At 33.3% G+C, this 12,110-nt stretch overlaps 4 protein-coding genes and 1 long non-coding RNA gene across 6 annotated transcripts in view; 3 read left to right on the forward strand and 2 right to left on the reverse strand.

Annotated features, from left to right (window-relative positions):
• Nucleotides 1–12,110, reverse strand: part of LOC135845460 (uncharacterized) — a 219,824-nt gene that overhangs the window by 182,022 nt on the left and 25,692 nt on the right. The gene's annotated exons all lie outside the window — the stretch shown is intronic.
• Nucleotides 1,490–2,681, forward strand: LOC135845478 (uncharacterized). The gene is made up of 3 exons (XR_010558760.1): nucleotides 1,490–1,642; nucleotides 1,731–1,894; nucleotides 2,042–2,681. It is a non-coding gene; the product is annotated as an uncharacterized LOC135845478 (long non-coding RNA).
• On the reverse strand, nucleotides 2,635–5,451 carry Abi (tyrosine kinase Abl). 2 transcript variants are annotated; one of them, XM_065364036.1, is made up of 9 exons: nucleotides 5,247–5,451; nucleotides 5,030–5,127; nucleotides 4,791–4,948; nucleotides 4,546–4,713; nucleotides 4,322–4,469; nucleotides 4,019–4,251; nucleotides 3,707–3,944; nucleotides 3,283–3,627; nucleotides 2,635–3,210 (listed from the first exon to the last, which is right to left on the reverse strand). In XM_065364036.1, the coding sequence occupies exons 2-9, from the start codon at nucleotides 5,052–5,054 to the stop codon at nucleotides 3,047–3,049; spliced, it is 1,479 nt and encodes a 492-aa protein (XP_065220108.1). In that variant the 5' UTR covers nucleotides 5,055–5,127; nucleotides 5,247–5,451; the 3' UTR covers nucleotides 2,635–3,046. The 2 variants fall into 2 exon arrangements, with proteins under 2 accessions (XP_065220108.1, XP_065220107.1); XM_065364035.1 differs by having other exon boundaries at nucleotides 4,791–4,951.
• On the forward strand, nucleotides 5,584–7,169 carry LOC135845469 (non-homologous end-joining factor 1-like). Its single transcript, XM_065364050.1, has 6 exons — nucleotides 5,584–5,986; nucleotides 6,053–6,235; nucleotides 6,315–6,453; nucleotides 6,546–6,690; nucleotides 6,767–6,854; nucleotides 6,928–7,169. Exons 1-6 carry the CDS (start codon nucleotides 5,837–5,839, stop codon nucleotides 7,054–7,056), a joined length of 834 nt encoding a protein of 277 aa, XP_065220122.1. The 5' UTR covers nucleotides 5,584–5,836; the 3' UTR covers nucleotides 7,057–7,169.
• Nucleotides 7,482–11,850, forward strand: l(2)37Cb (lethal (2) 37Cb). The gene is made up of 16 exons (XM_065364023.1): nucleotides 7,482–7,704; nucleotides 8,017–8,200; nucleotides 8,286–8,409; nucleotides 8,636–8,857; nucleotides 8,938–9,054; nucleotides 9,128–9,307; nucleotides 9,393–9,508; nucleotides 9,577–9,752; nucleotides 9,826–10,112; nucleotides 10,190–10,330; nucleotides 10,404–10,622; nucleotides 10,692–10,822; nucleotides 10,910–11,128; nucleotides 11,197–11,302; nucleotides 11,375–11,551; nucleotides 11,630–11,850. Exons 1-16 carry the CDS (start codon nucleotides 7,596–7,598, stop codon nucleotides 11,759–11,761), a joined length of 2,640 nt encoding a protein of 879 aa, XP_065220095.1. The 5' UTR covers nucleotides 7,482–7,595; the 3' UTR covers nucleotides 11,762–11,850.

Genomic DNA, 12,110 nt, shown 5'->3' on the forward strand with positions numbered 1-12,110 from the left:
TCGATTATCGCTCAGATAGGGATGCTTTTTGGTTTTTAAAAAATTCATTAGTGGCTTGCGTATTCAAGTACTAGGTAGATAGGATTATGTAAAGCTTGTCATTTGAGATTAAATTTCGGTGTTTGTTATCATATTATACCTACATAACTCGTGGTACATTCCATCGATTAGATTTAGATTCAGTTTCGATTGATTGGGACGTTTGTAACAGTAAATGGATCATGAACTGGGCTAAATTTTGTGAGAAAAATCACGTTCGATTGTTATCGATTCTTGAATAAATAAACATTTAAGATAACAGGTTTACTCTGTACTTTTTTCAGTCTACTCTAATGTATGTATCAAGATTTGAAATACCTACATATTATAATGTTTTCTCGATGAAGCCAACGTTCTCACTCGTTATGAAAATAATTACTTTTAATGAATAAATAATTTTTAAAAACTGATTCCTATAAAAATAGATATCGAATGATTGATCAATCATTGCGATAGTATTTTCGACTTCACTTCTAAAAAAAGATAACGTACCTACAGTACAGCACAGTCGTACACAACCGGTTTATTTTTCTCAAACGACATGCGGCCGATGTGTGACTATAAATTACACCAAATTACGAGAACGTGATTAGCATAAAATTACAATTTTGGAAAATTTTTCACTTAATGAAATTAACGACGAATTGTTACGGATATAAATTTACACGTGAAATTTCACTATATCTAACGAGTGAAAAATTAGGTTGAACAATTTTGAAAGTATTTTTGTTGATCTGTAACTTAATCTTGAAATAAAATAAACAACGCCATTATTCCATGTTGGAAATAAGAATGGAAAAAATGCTCTCTCTTTCAATAGGTATTTGTTTCCCTGACTTTTTAATATAAGAACATATACATTTTTCTGCGAAAAAAATCAACTCATAATAGGTGCGATAGGTACCTACTCACTTTATTAAAATAATAAAAAAAACTTATTGAAATCAATATTATTTTAGTACCTAGGTATATGATTTAAAAATAGAAAATATGGAATAAATAATTAACATATGAAACATCATCTAGCTACTGAGGAGCAAGAAAATAAAATAACGTTATGAGAAAAACAAAACATTTCAAAAGCAAAACAACGCTTTGAAAACGGATTTTCCTGGACATTTTGCGATCAAAACACCTTTTTTTTATTTTATTTTTTTTTCGTTTTGTTCCCCTTTTTTTCGTTTTTTATAGTTATTTTTTTTGTTTTCTATTTTTTTTTTTTTTTCATCAAAGTTGAACTCATTCTAAGTTGCCTTGCCATCACCTAAGAACCAAGTCCAAAAAGCTCAAAAAGCCAGCCCACGTTATGAAAAATAATTTTTTTTCTTGATGTGAAACATAACCAAAAAATCAAAGTCATTCTCATAAGTCCTAATGAAAACAAAACAAAAAAAATTGTTTTTCCATTCTACGTCAGGTTTGGTCAGGTACCTACCTAACGTTATGAAAAACGAAACGAAAACATTTTCGTTTTGCCAACACTGTTTTTGATGCAATTGCATCATGCATTACAAAACATGATTCAATTTCAGTCATCTGTTACTAGCAAAGAGTTTTGACATTCTTGCCTAATGTATAGGGTATTGTTTCACACTTTGCTTAGGTAAGTCTCTGAATTCTTCTGAGTTATCTAATTTCTATGAATATTTTTATCTTAATTAATTTTTTCATCATCCACTAAAATGTTCCAGGTAATTTGATTTCAATTGCAGTACAAACTATGGAAGAGTCTGAAATGAAAAATGAAATCTTACGGCTTGAAGGTGGGATAGAATTCCTTCGTAGTCAACTGGATAAGGAAAGAAAACTATGCTCAGAGATAGCTCAACAAATTGGGGCATTGGATTATAATGTTGTAAGTACCTACCTACCTAATTATCCTTGATTTTGCATATAAATGCATGCGTTTCATGTAGATATGTAATGTATAGACTCTGTTGATGTAATGTATTTGAAGCTTGAGATAATCATTTCACTATTTGGAAATGTTTGGACTTTTCAGAAAAACTACGAGAAGGTCTTACGCATTATTACTCTTCGATACAAGCTGGAAACATTCGTAAAGAAGTTATATCCCTGCGGTGTGGATAAATGGCAAATGACTATTTACGGAAAACCTGATGAATTATCAATATGCGATGCTGTATCCGAACTTATAATGTCGAAAGATGATCGCTTTGTGAATGATGTTTTCGTGAAAATGGTCCGTGACCGGTTGCAGGATCGGAATATCGATGGTAGTGTATTCGTAAAATTTTCACGCTGGCTTTACAGCCTATTTTCTGATACAGCGTGTGATGTATTGTCGGCTTTCTCGCCACCCTTGCCACCTTACACGGATGTGAATTGGATTTGCGATATGTTGAGATGCTTTGATATAGACCGCAATGATCCAGCAGTAATTTGTGTTCAAATTTTAATTCAGCCTTTAGATCTACCGAAAATGAAATAATTGTTTTTCAAATGAAATGAAGATTTTGATGTGTTTACGTTCCTTTATCTTATGAGTGTTGAAACTTCACTGAATTTTTTTTCACATACTTTGATATAAATTATAAAAACATGTATTAATTTTTCCGCGAAAAAAAAATCAGATCATAATATAATAATTTATTAAAATAATAAAAACTTATTGAAATAGATATTATTTTAGTATGATTTAAAAATATAAAATATAAAGTAAATAAATAACATATGAAACCTCATCAACTGGTCGTTTTCGATGCATTTTACTAGCATTGCACGTATAAAATGTAAAAACATAAACCAGGATATAGAACGGTTGGTAAAGTTGACATTTATTAGTTTTTTCAAGGTAATGGAAGAATTCTCATTTGGAATGATATTTCAAAATGAATAAATTTTTACGAAATTCTTACTTAATAATCGATTAATTCGTCGCTGATACGAAGAAGAAATCATAAAATGTTCGAGTAAAAATAGGTATAGCGATATTAATTTCAAGCATGATATTATAATAAGGAATAGAGCAAATGAACGAGTCGAACTACATGCATGGTTCAACGTAATTGCCGGGAAATAGACCGGTTAGACCATCCATCACGCCTTCCCACCATCCGTCGTCATTTTTCTTCAAAACATATATGACGGCGTTTTCTTGGAAACTCAATTCGTCTTCTTTATCAGCGTAATAGTCATATACAGCAACGACTGTTCGAAAAATGAAAATATTAGCAAAACTCAATTACAATGTCAGGCAAACGATGTGGATTAAAAATGTACCTTTTTCTATGTAATTCTTCGGTACCCATCCGGGCAAATCGGGTTCATCAGAAACAATGGGTACATGACCAGGACCACCTTGCGGCTGGCCGAATCTAGCATGTTCATCTTCGATACTAGGAGGCGGTGGTAGAGGAGGTGAACAACTACCTTGACGAAGAGGCATCGTATGATGGATCTGATTAGCTATACCAATATTAATTGGTATATTGTGGTGAATACTTCCACTTCGGTATATGGTCTGACTTCCAACTATGGACGAACCACCACTGGAATTATGATCGCTGTAGTCACCAGCTCCTGAACCGATACCGCTTGTACTTAAAGTCAACGGAGAAGGTGGAGCTACGAAATTAAGTAATGTTAGAATTACACGATGACTTTGGAATTAATAAACCTATTCTAGAGTTGACGTTGAACTTACGAGGCATATTAATATCATTTGAATTCATCATCGATGAAGCAGCAGGTGAAGTAGACATTGGAGGTGTCGATTGAGTATGTTGTGGAATTGGATGAACCATACCGATTTGTGGAGACCCAGAACTTTGATGAGGTAATGTGTGATGACCGGATTGAGGCATCGGCAGTGTACTATAACCGGCTCCTCTTTCTCGACGGACATGTCCCATTGGATAATTCGGCGCATAATGACTAGGTACCTTTGAAAAAATGAAAATAAATGTAATGGAACGTAAATTCATACCAATGAATGAATTCGCGAAAAATTTTATACCTGAGGAGGTGCTACAGCAGGAGGTGCTCTATAATCCCTGGAATTTTTAGTCAGCGAACCTGTTCCTCGAACCGCAGCCGGGGGTGTTGGAGGTTTAGTCGTAGGAGCCGGTCCCACACTGGCTGCTGAAGTAGTATTCACACTCGTTATAGACTGAATGCTTCCTTGACTCGTACCTCGTTGCCGAAGACGTGGTGTAGCGCTACGAACTCCATGACCGATATCATCCAAAACTAAAATACACTCGTCATGAGATTGCTGTTTCTTTTAATGGCATAACATGCTAAGTAAAAGAACACATACCGTTGTAATCTATCGGCCTTCGAACATATTTTATGGGTTTTTCTGGATTAACAGGAGCGATTATCTTGTATTGCCGATTGATCGTTTTATTGGCGGTCAAAACACCAATTTCACGCCTAGCTACTTTTTCTTTATGAATCATAACAGCCTGAAATAGAATCAATATGTTGCTAATAATAAAATTCAAGCAAATAATACGAATATTTGGTGCACAGTTTATTAACCTGCGATATATGATTCATTTGACTTTCCATCTCCGATAACTGAGATGCTTGTAAATCGAGCAGTTGAAGGAAGTTATACGCCAATGTGTTTATTTGATACGCTACACTGGCCAACGATTGAGTTGTATAGTTCTTCGTTTCTTCTAAAGCCATTCTCTTGTTCTCAATCTACGTTCATCAATAATAAAATAAATGAAAACGTAGGTGGAAATTCAAAAAAAGGATATATGATATCGCATATATACCTGAAGGTAGTTCGTTTCGCAGTAATCTGCAACTCTTTCTAAATTGATGTGACTGTCAGACAGATTATGTCTCCCCTCGGGGATTTCGTTGGTGAGTAAAGCTGCTAATTCGGCCATGTTATCGGAATCACTTCCTAAGCCAGATTCGCATCCAGGATCTACTGTAGATGATATCGGACAAATTACATGTACACTCATATCTTACTAACAGAAGTACTGATAAAAACATTCGTGACTACCTGGGTGTGTTTGTGAATTCCACATCACCTAAATCCGACTGTATGAACACATCAAAATAATGATGCACTATTGCTGCTTCTGGAAAGCGAACTGTCAACTGAATCCCATAAAATGGGAAAAATCACAATTAAAAGAATAATTATTTACCTTGTAATAAACAAAATCATCGAAATTATAGATCATAAAATTCAATACTGATTACGTTCAAATATGTACCTTAAACTTCTACTGCTCAGAGTTTATTTTACATCAGCGTAATGTAGAGGAATTGGCAGGCTACATTAAAATAATTCTACAAATTGAACAAAACAATTGGCAAACAATTTAACAATTATTAAAAGTTTAGCTCCAAACTTAGAGCTTTCTTTTCATTCGAGTCAGCCCAATTTTCAGCATCAGCAAAGTTGAATGTTGAAAAGTGAAGGTGCTTTCACACAGTTCACACAAGCTGAGCAGTGATAAGTGATAAGCATCATTTTAAATAATGACTATTTTTGCGCTCACCAGGTTCGCTACCATCGTATGACGACGACGTGTTTTTGAATGTTGAATGAAATTTAATTTACTTTCGTAAATTTTGAATCAGATTTTTCGCCGAATGATGATTGTGAAAAATTTTAATTGTTACAAAAAGTTGCTACAATTCTACATTTTTCATTTGTTTTAATTTTTTTTACGTAACTCCAGTGTTATCATTCCCTGTCCTGAGTGTCCTGTCACAGCCTGCTTTGTTTACATAATCCATTTCTTTGGAAATGTTCACGACTTTCATCTTATAAGTTTCAAGTTCTAAGTTCTAAGTCATAATGTGGAAATTGAAGAAAATTAATGATACCGATCATTTTCTGAATGTTCAGACGTTGCAAGCTGGTCGTCTCTACAAATTCTCCCTAACTGATTTCTGTAAACTATGGAGCGTTGAGCTATCAAAGAAACAAATTGTTGATCAATGCAAGGTGAGTCCATGTGTTTCTACATTTTCATATTATTCGCCTCAATACTCAACCTAAGTCATTTTGCAGGATTCAAACAAATGGCTCGAAGCTGATGATGAAACATTGATATGTGAAACGTTAAACTTATTCGATGTGGCTAGAACTGACGTAAACTGGAGTATGGTTTCTAATCGGTTAGTTCTGAATTCAACTTTTAGCGGTATTAAATTCAGCTTCCACGTCGAGTTTCAATTGGCAGACGAAGAAAGTGTAAGTTTATTGAGTGGATTAACTACTTGTATGTTCCGTCAAATTTCTCTCATTCTTACCGGCTTCATTTTTTTAATAGTTCTCCAAAATCGTCGTATCGCCTCTACTACTGATAATAAAAAATTTGCATCAACAAAAAGAATTTTTGAAAGATTGCTTGAAGAAGAAAGATACCGAAATAGCTGAATACAAATTGGACGGAGCGGTAATTTCAAGAAGTAATTTTTTTTGTGTTTTCTTAAATGACTGTTGAAAAAAAAAACTTATCAATTTATCCATTTGAATCTTGTCTTGTAATTTTTTTATTCAGAAAATATTGAAACGCCAGTTTTTCAAGAAAGTGTAATACCAAATATGTTTATTCAAGAGACTCAGAAATTTTCATTCAGCAAACCGACTGATTTAGTTGATGATCAGATAATTTCATCGTATAATGAACTTTTTTCTTTCCTACCGTAAGTTAACATGTGCTGATTGACTTTTTTTTGTTTCTGAACTTGATTTTTACTGTTATAAATGTACATTTTATAGTTCGGAAAACACAGAAGCAAATGTTCCCGAAGAGCAAGAAGTAAAACGTAATTTGAACGTGGAAAAAGAAAGTCATGAGCTGAGCAAGGTAAAATTAAAAAATGAGCGCAAAAATGCTCGATCGTAATTCTGAGTCTATACTTAACCGTTCAACGTTTCAGATTCCAAAAAAAAGTCAGTCCGATTTGATTATCCAAGTTGAAAACAAAAATGATGTTCCTTCGAGTTCAGTGCGATTAGCGAATGTAATCAGAAAAAGACCTCAACCTCGTAAATTGAAGAATTTATAAATTACAAGCTTCACTGTGATGATGGCTTTTTATAATTCTGTTTTGAATGTACAAATTAAGGATGATGTAGCATAAGTATTAACTATTTTCAGTAATAAAATGTTCCTACACGATTTTCTATACGCTGCTGTTTCTGAATACATATTTCATTTTAGAAGTCGTACTTCCGTTATTTCTATTTGGCTGCAGATTGATTTATATTCATTGTTCTTTAGCTCGTGACTGAAGATGACTGACAGGCTGAAAGTACATATAGATTGATAAAGTTTCAAAAAATGAATTACAAGCCCACTGCTTATAAAATTCAAATTCAAAATTGCTCAAAATTCAAAATTTGATTTTTTTGTGAATAATTATTTTGGTGTTTTTTGTTTTGCTTTACATCTGGTCACACTGCTTGAATTGTGTTTTCAAAATTTTTGTTGATAACAAAACTTTGATGTTGAAAAATTTTGAAAGATCAGTCATTTTCTATCATTTGTATCAGTTTCTACGTTTGAATTAAATTTACTACTTGTGCTTATTCTATTTTTGGCAAAATGGGAAGTGATTCTGATAGTGAAGAAGATCGACGACAAAGGGACGAGTTCGTTGAAAGATTGAAAAAACGAGATGAAGGAGTTACTCGGAAAGTTGCTTCTCGATCAGGTAATAAAATGCCATAAATCTTATATTTTATCGGCAAAGCTATACAATGAACTCATCGATTTCGGAAATTTTGATACTAATTTCATACGTATTTTTACTTGAAGAATGCTACGGTGGAAGCTTATTTTTGGGTCTAAGATTTCTATCAGAAGATTTTGAGTGATCAATGTGTAGCGATTGAACGCTTCGAGTAGAATTTCGCCATATGGCAACGAATACTAACTAAATTTCCAAAATCGACGACGAGTTGAATTGTATAGCTTTGGTATTTTATCAAAACAATTTACTATTCATCCATTTCCTTTCTGTTAGATCAAAAAGCATATGAAGAAGCTGCCAAAAGACTAAAGCTTGAGAATGAGAAAGATCGTGAAAAACTTATCCCCAAGCTTCGGGTTGATTCTCGAAGAAAATATTTGGAAAAACGTAAAGAAGACAAAGTGCTAGAACTCGAGCAGGATATAGTTGACGATGAATATTTATTCGATGATGAAGAGTACGTTAATATTCTATTTACGATTTTCGGTTAGAGTGCTATCATGCCTCGACTTGAATTAATGTTTATTTTTCATTCTGTGTAGATTGACAGAAACTGAAAAGAAGAATCGTGAATATAAGAAAACTGTTCTTGAGATAGCCAAAGAACATGAAAAGGCTCGCGAACTGGAACGTATTAAACGCTATCGTATGCCTGAAGATCAAAAGGTATGTTGACTTTTGATTAATACAATATATTTCTTCGATTCGTCCATAATAATGCTTAGTGATCTGATCATGGATTACTTAGTTTCGCTTGTGGACTACAGCAAATATTTGTGTTACTATTTCTTTTATTAATGTCCATCATTAATACAGTAATACAAATCACAGCTTACAATTATTTTTTTGAAGAAAATTCCTCGTAAATGACTAAAAAGTACTGTTTATTTAGGAAACGAAAGACTATGAAGAAGATGAGAGAGAAAAAATGCCTCATTATGAACAGAAAAAATGGGAAGAGGAACAAATGTCCTCTGCTCGATTTCGTTTCGGAGCAAAAAACAAGAAAGATGGTCAACCTGATTATGAATTGATTATCGACGAGCATTTGGAAATTCTTGGTGGTAAAGTGGAATTTGAACAACTTACTAAAATTACTGGTTCCGAAGAAGAGGTAAAAGTATTGTTATTCCAAAATTATTGTTATTGAAAACTGAAAACACTTGGGATTAATTTCATCTGTTTTAATTCCAGAAAAAACCCCAGCTGACAGAAAAACAATTGAAAAAATTGAGTATTGAAGAAACTAAACGTAGTCTACCGGTTTATAAATTCAAAAAACAGCTCATTGATGCCGTTGCTCAACATCAGGTTAGTATGGTTTTGTATTTGGTACATATATTTTTTGATGAATTTTCAATTAACGCGATGTGTTTGTGATTAGGTATTGATTATCGAAGGTGAAACTGGTTCTGGAAAAACGACTCAGATTCCTCAGTATTTACATGAAGCTGGTTATACAAAAGATAAGAAAAAAATCGGGTGTACCCAACCTCGAAGAGTAGCTGCTATGTCGGTTTCAGCTCGTGTAGCAGCCGAAATGGGGGTCAAATTGGGTAACGAAGTAAGGAAACACTCGTTTTCATTTATACCTAATTTTTAATAATTCAAGTGTGTTAATGTATCTATTAATTTTGTTCAATTTCTAGGTTGGTTATAGTATTCGTTTTGAAGACTGCACGTCAGAAAGGACTGTCATAAAATACATGACCGATGGTACATTGCATAGGGAATTTTTATCTGAACCAGATTTAGAATCATACAGGTGATTTAATTCTTAACATTGATAGTTTAATTTTATGCTGTTTTTATTCATAATTGAATAATTTTCAGCGTCATGATTGTCGACGAAGCTCACGAAAGAACACTGCATACCGATATTTTATTCGGATTGGTGAAGGATGTGGCGCGATTCAGACCAGATTTAAAATTGTTAATTTCTAGTGCTACTTTGGACGCGGCTAAATTTTCAGAATTTTTTGACGATGCTCCCATTTTGAAAATTCCAGGTTACTATTTCTCTTTTTTTTCTCTGATCAGTTTTTAGTTTCGTTCAATAATTCAATTTGAATATAATTGCAGGTAGAAGATTTCCCGTTGATATATTCTACACCAAAGGACCGGAAGCAGATTATATAGACGCGTGTGTCGTATCTGTTTTACAGATTCATTTGACTCAACCTTTAGGAGATTGTTTAGTTTTCTTAACCGGTCAGGAAGAAATTGAAACATGTCAAGAGTTACTTCTCGAGAAGACGAGAAAATTGGGATCGCAAATCAAAGAACTAATTATTTTGCCTATTTATGCAAACTTACCAACTGACATGCAATCTAAAATTTTCGAACCTACGCCACCAAATGCTCGGAAGGTAAAATAATCAAATTATTGCTTATCTTTTTTTTTTGCATTATTTCGTTGTGTAATATTGAATTTTTTCGTATTCAGGTGATTTTAGCTACAAATATTGCCGAAACCTCGCTAACCATTGACAACATTATTTACGTAATCGATCCAGGATTCTGTAAGCAAAATAGTTACAATCCTCGTACCGGTATGGAGACTCTAACTGTAGTTCCTATTTCAAAGGTATTGAAATTAAGGTAATTTTTCACCTTAATTTTTCTATGACATTATATACCAATTTATTTTTATTTTACAGGCGAGTGCTAATCAAAGAGCCGGCCGAGCTGGTAGAGTGGCTGCTGGAAAGTGCTTCCGTTTGTACACATCTTGGGCTTACAATCACGAACTCGAAGATAACGCTGTGCCAGAAATTCAAAGAGTTAATTTAGGAAACGTTGTACTCATTCTGAAAGCTCTAGGTGTCAATAACATTATTCAGTTTGACTTCCTTGATCCTCCTCCTCACGAAAGCTTAGTGAGTAAATAATAGATTTTTGAAACAAAGATATTTCATTTCCAACTTGACTAAGTGAATCATTTTCAGGTAATCGCATTAGAACAACTTTATGCTTTGGGAGCTCTGAATCATAAAGGCGCTTTGACGAAATTAGGCAGAAGAATGGCTGAACTTCCGGTAGATCCTATGATGTCAAAGATGCTTTTAGCTTCTGAAAAGTAATGATTTTGATAATTAGTTGGTTAATGAATTATGTTTCATTTAATTCTGAATTGCTAAACGATGTTGCATCGATTTGATTTCAGATTCAAATGTTCTGAAGAAATAGTATCCATAGCAGCCATGTTGAGTGTAAATAGTGCGATATTCTACAGGCCTAAAGATAAAACCATGCGAGCTGACACAGCGAGAAAAAGTTTTCATACTCCTGGCGGAGATCATTTAATGTTATTGAATATTTATAGTCAATGGGCCGAAGCTGATTATAGTATCCAATGGTGTTACGAAAATTTTATTCAATATAGGTAAATCCATAGCTTACTTGAACTTATTTCTTATTCAATTTTTTAACTAACAATTTTCGTTTCTCTAGATCAATGAAGAGAGCTCGAGATGTACGAGATCAATTAGTTAATTTATTACAGAGAGTAGAAGTAGATATGGTCTCAAATCCAACCGAAAGTGTTAATATTAGAAAAGTAAGATCGTATTGATTTTAATTTCAGGTTAACATTTCGCCTGTTTTCCTAAATTCAAAATTTTCTTTACAGTGTGTTACTGCCGGATTTTTCTACCATATTGCCAAACTTTCAAAAGGTGGAAGTTATAAATCAGTTAAACATAATCAGACAGTACTCATACATCCGAATAGTTCGATGTTTGAGTCTCTACCAAGATGGATTCTTTACCACGAACTCGTATTTACAACGAAAGAATACATGCGACAGGTACTTGATCAAAATTCGCTTATTGATAGGAATATTTTCTTACAAGAAATATGCTGAATATTCTGTTTTCATTTTCAGTGCACGGAAATAGAGAGTAAATGGCTTTTAGAAGTGGCTCCTCACTATTATCAAGCCAAAGAATTAGAAGATTCGACCAATACGAAAATGCCTAAGCAAACTGGAAAGGCCAAAAGCGAATTAAAAGATTAAAATTTGACTTCCCGAATGTTGATAACTTGATTATGAGTGTAACTTGTTATATTTTGTATATACATAGAATAAAATCTTATCGATCATGATTTTTATAAAAATTCGTCAATTATTTTATAAAAAAAATTTGTGTAAAACAATTCAAGTAAAAATTCAATGGTTGAAATATTCGGTAGCGTTGCAATATCGTAATGAAATTTGAAAACTCCCAGCCTAACGTAAGTTCAATTTTTGAAACTTTTTTTTACTTTTGGAAATTATAAATCAAATTGCTGTGACTCAAATACCTCTCAACATCTTTTCCTCAGTAAATAAATCGACAACGGGAATGAAAATTATTTTTTTGATG

The sequence above is a fragment of the Planococcus citri genome, chromosome 4, assembly GCF_950023065.1.
Source record: "Planococcus citri chromosome 4, ihPlaCitr1.1, whole genome shotgun sequence".
Lineage (NCBI taxonomy): Eukaryota > Metazoa > Arthropoda > Insecta > Hemiptera > Pseudococcidae > Planococcus > Planococcus citri.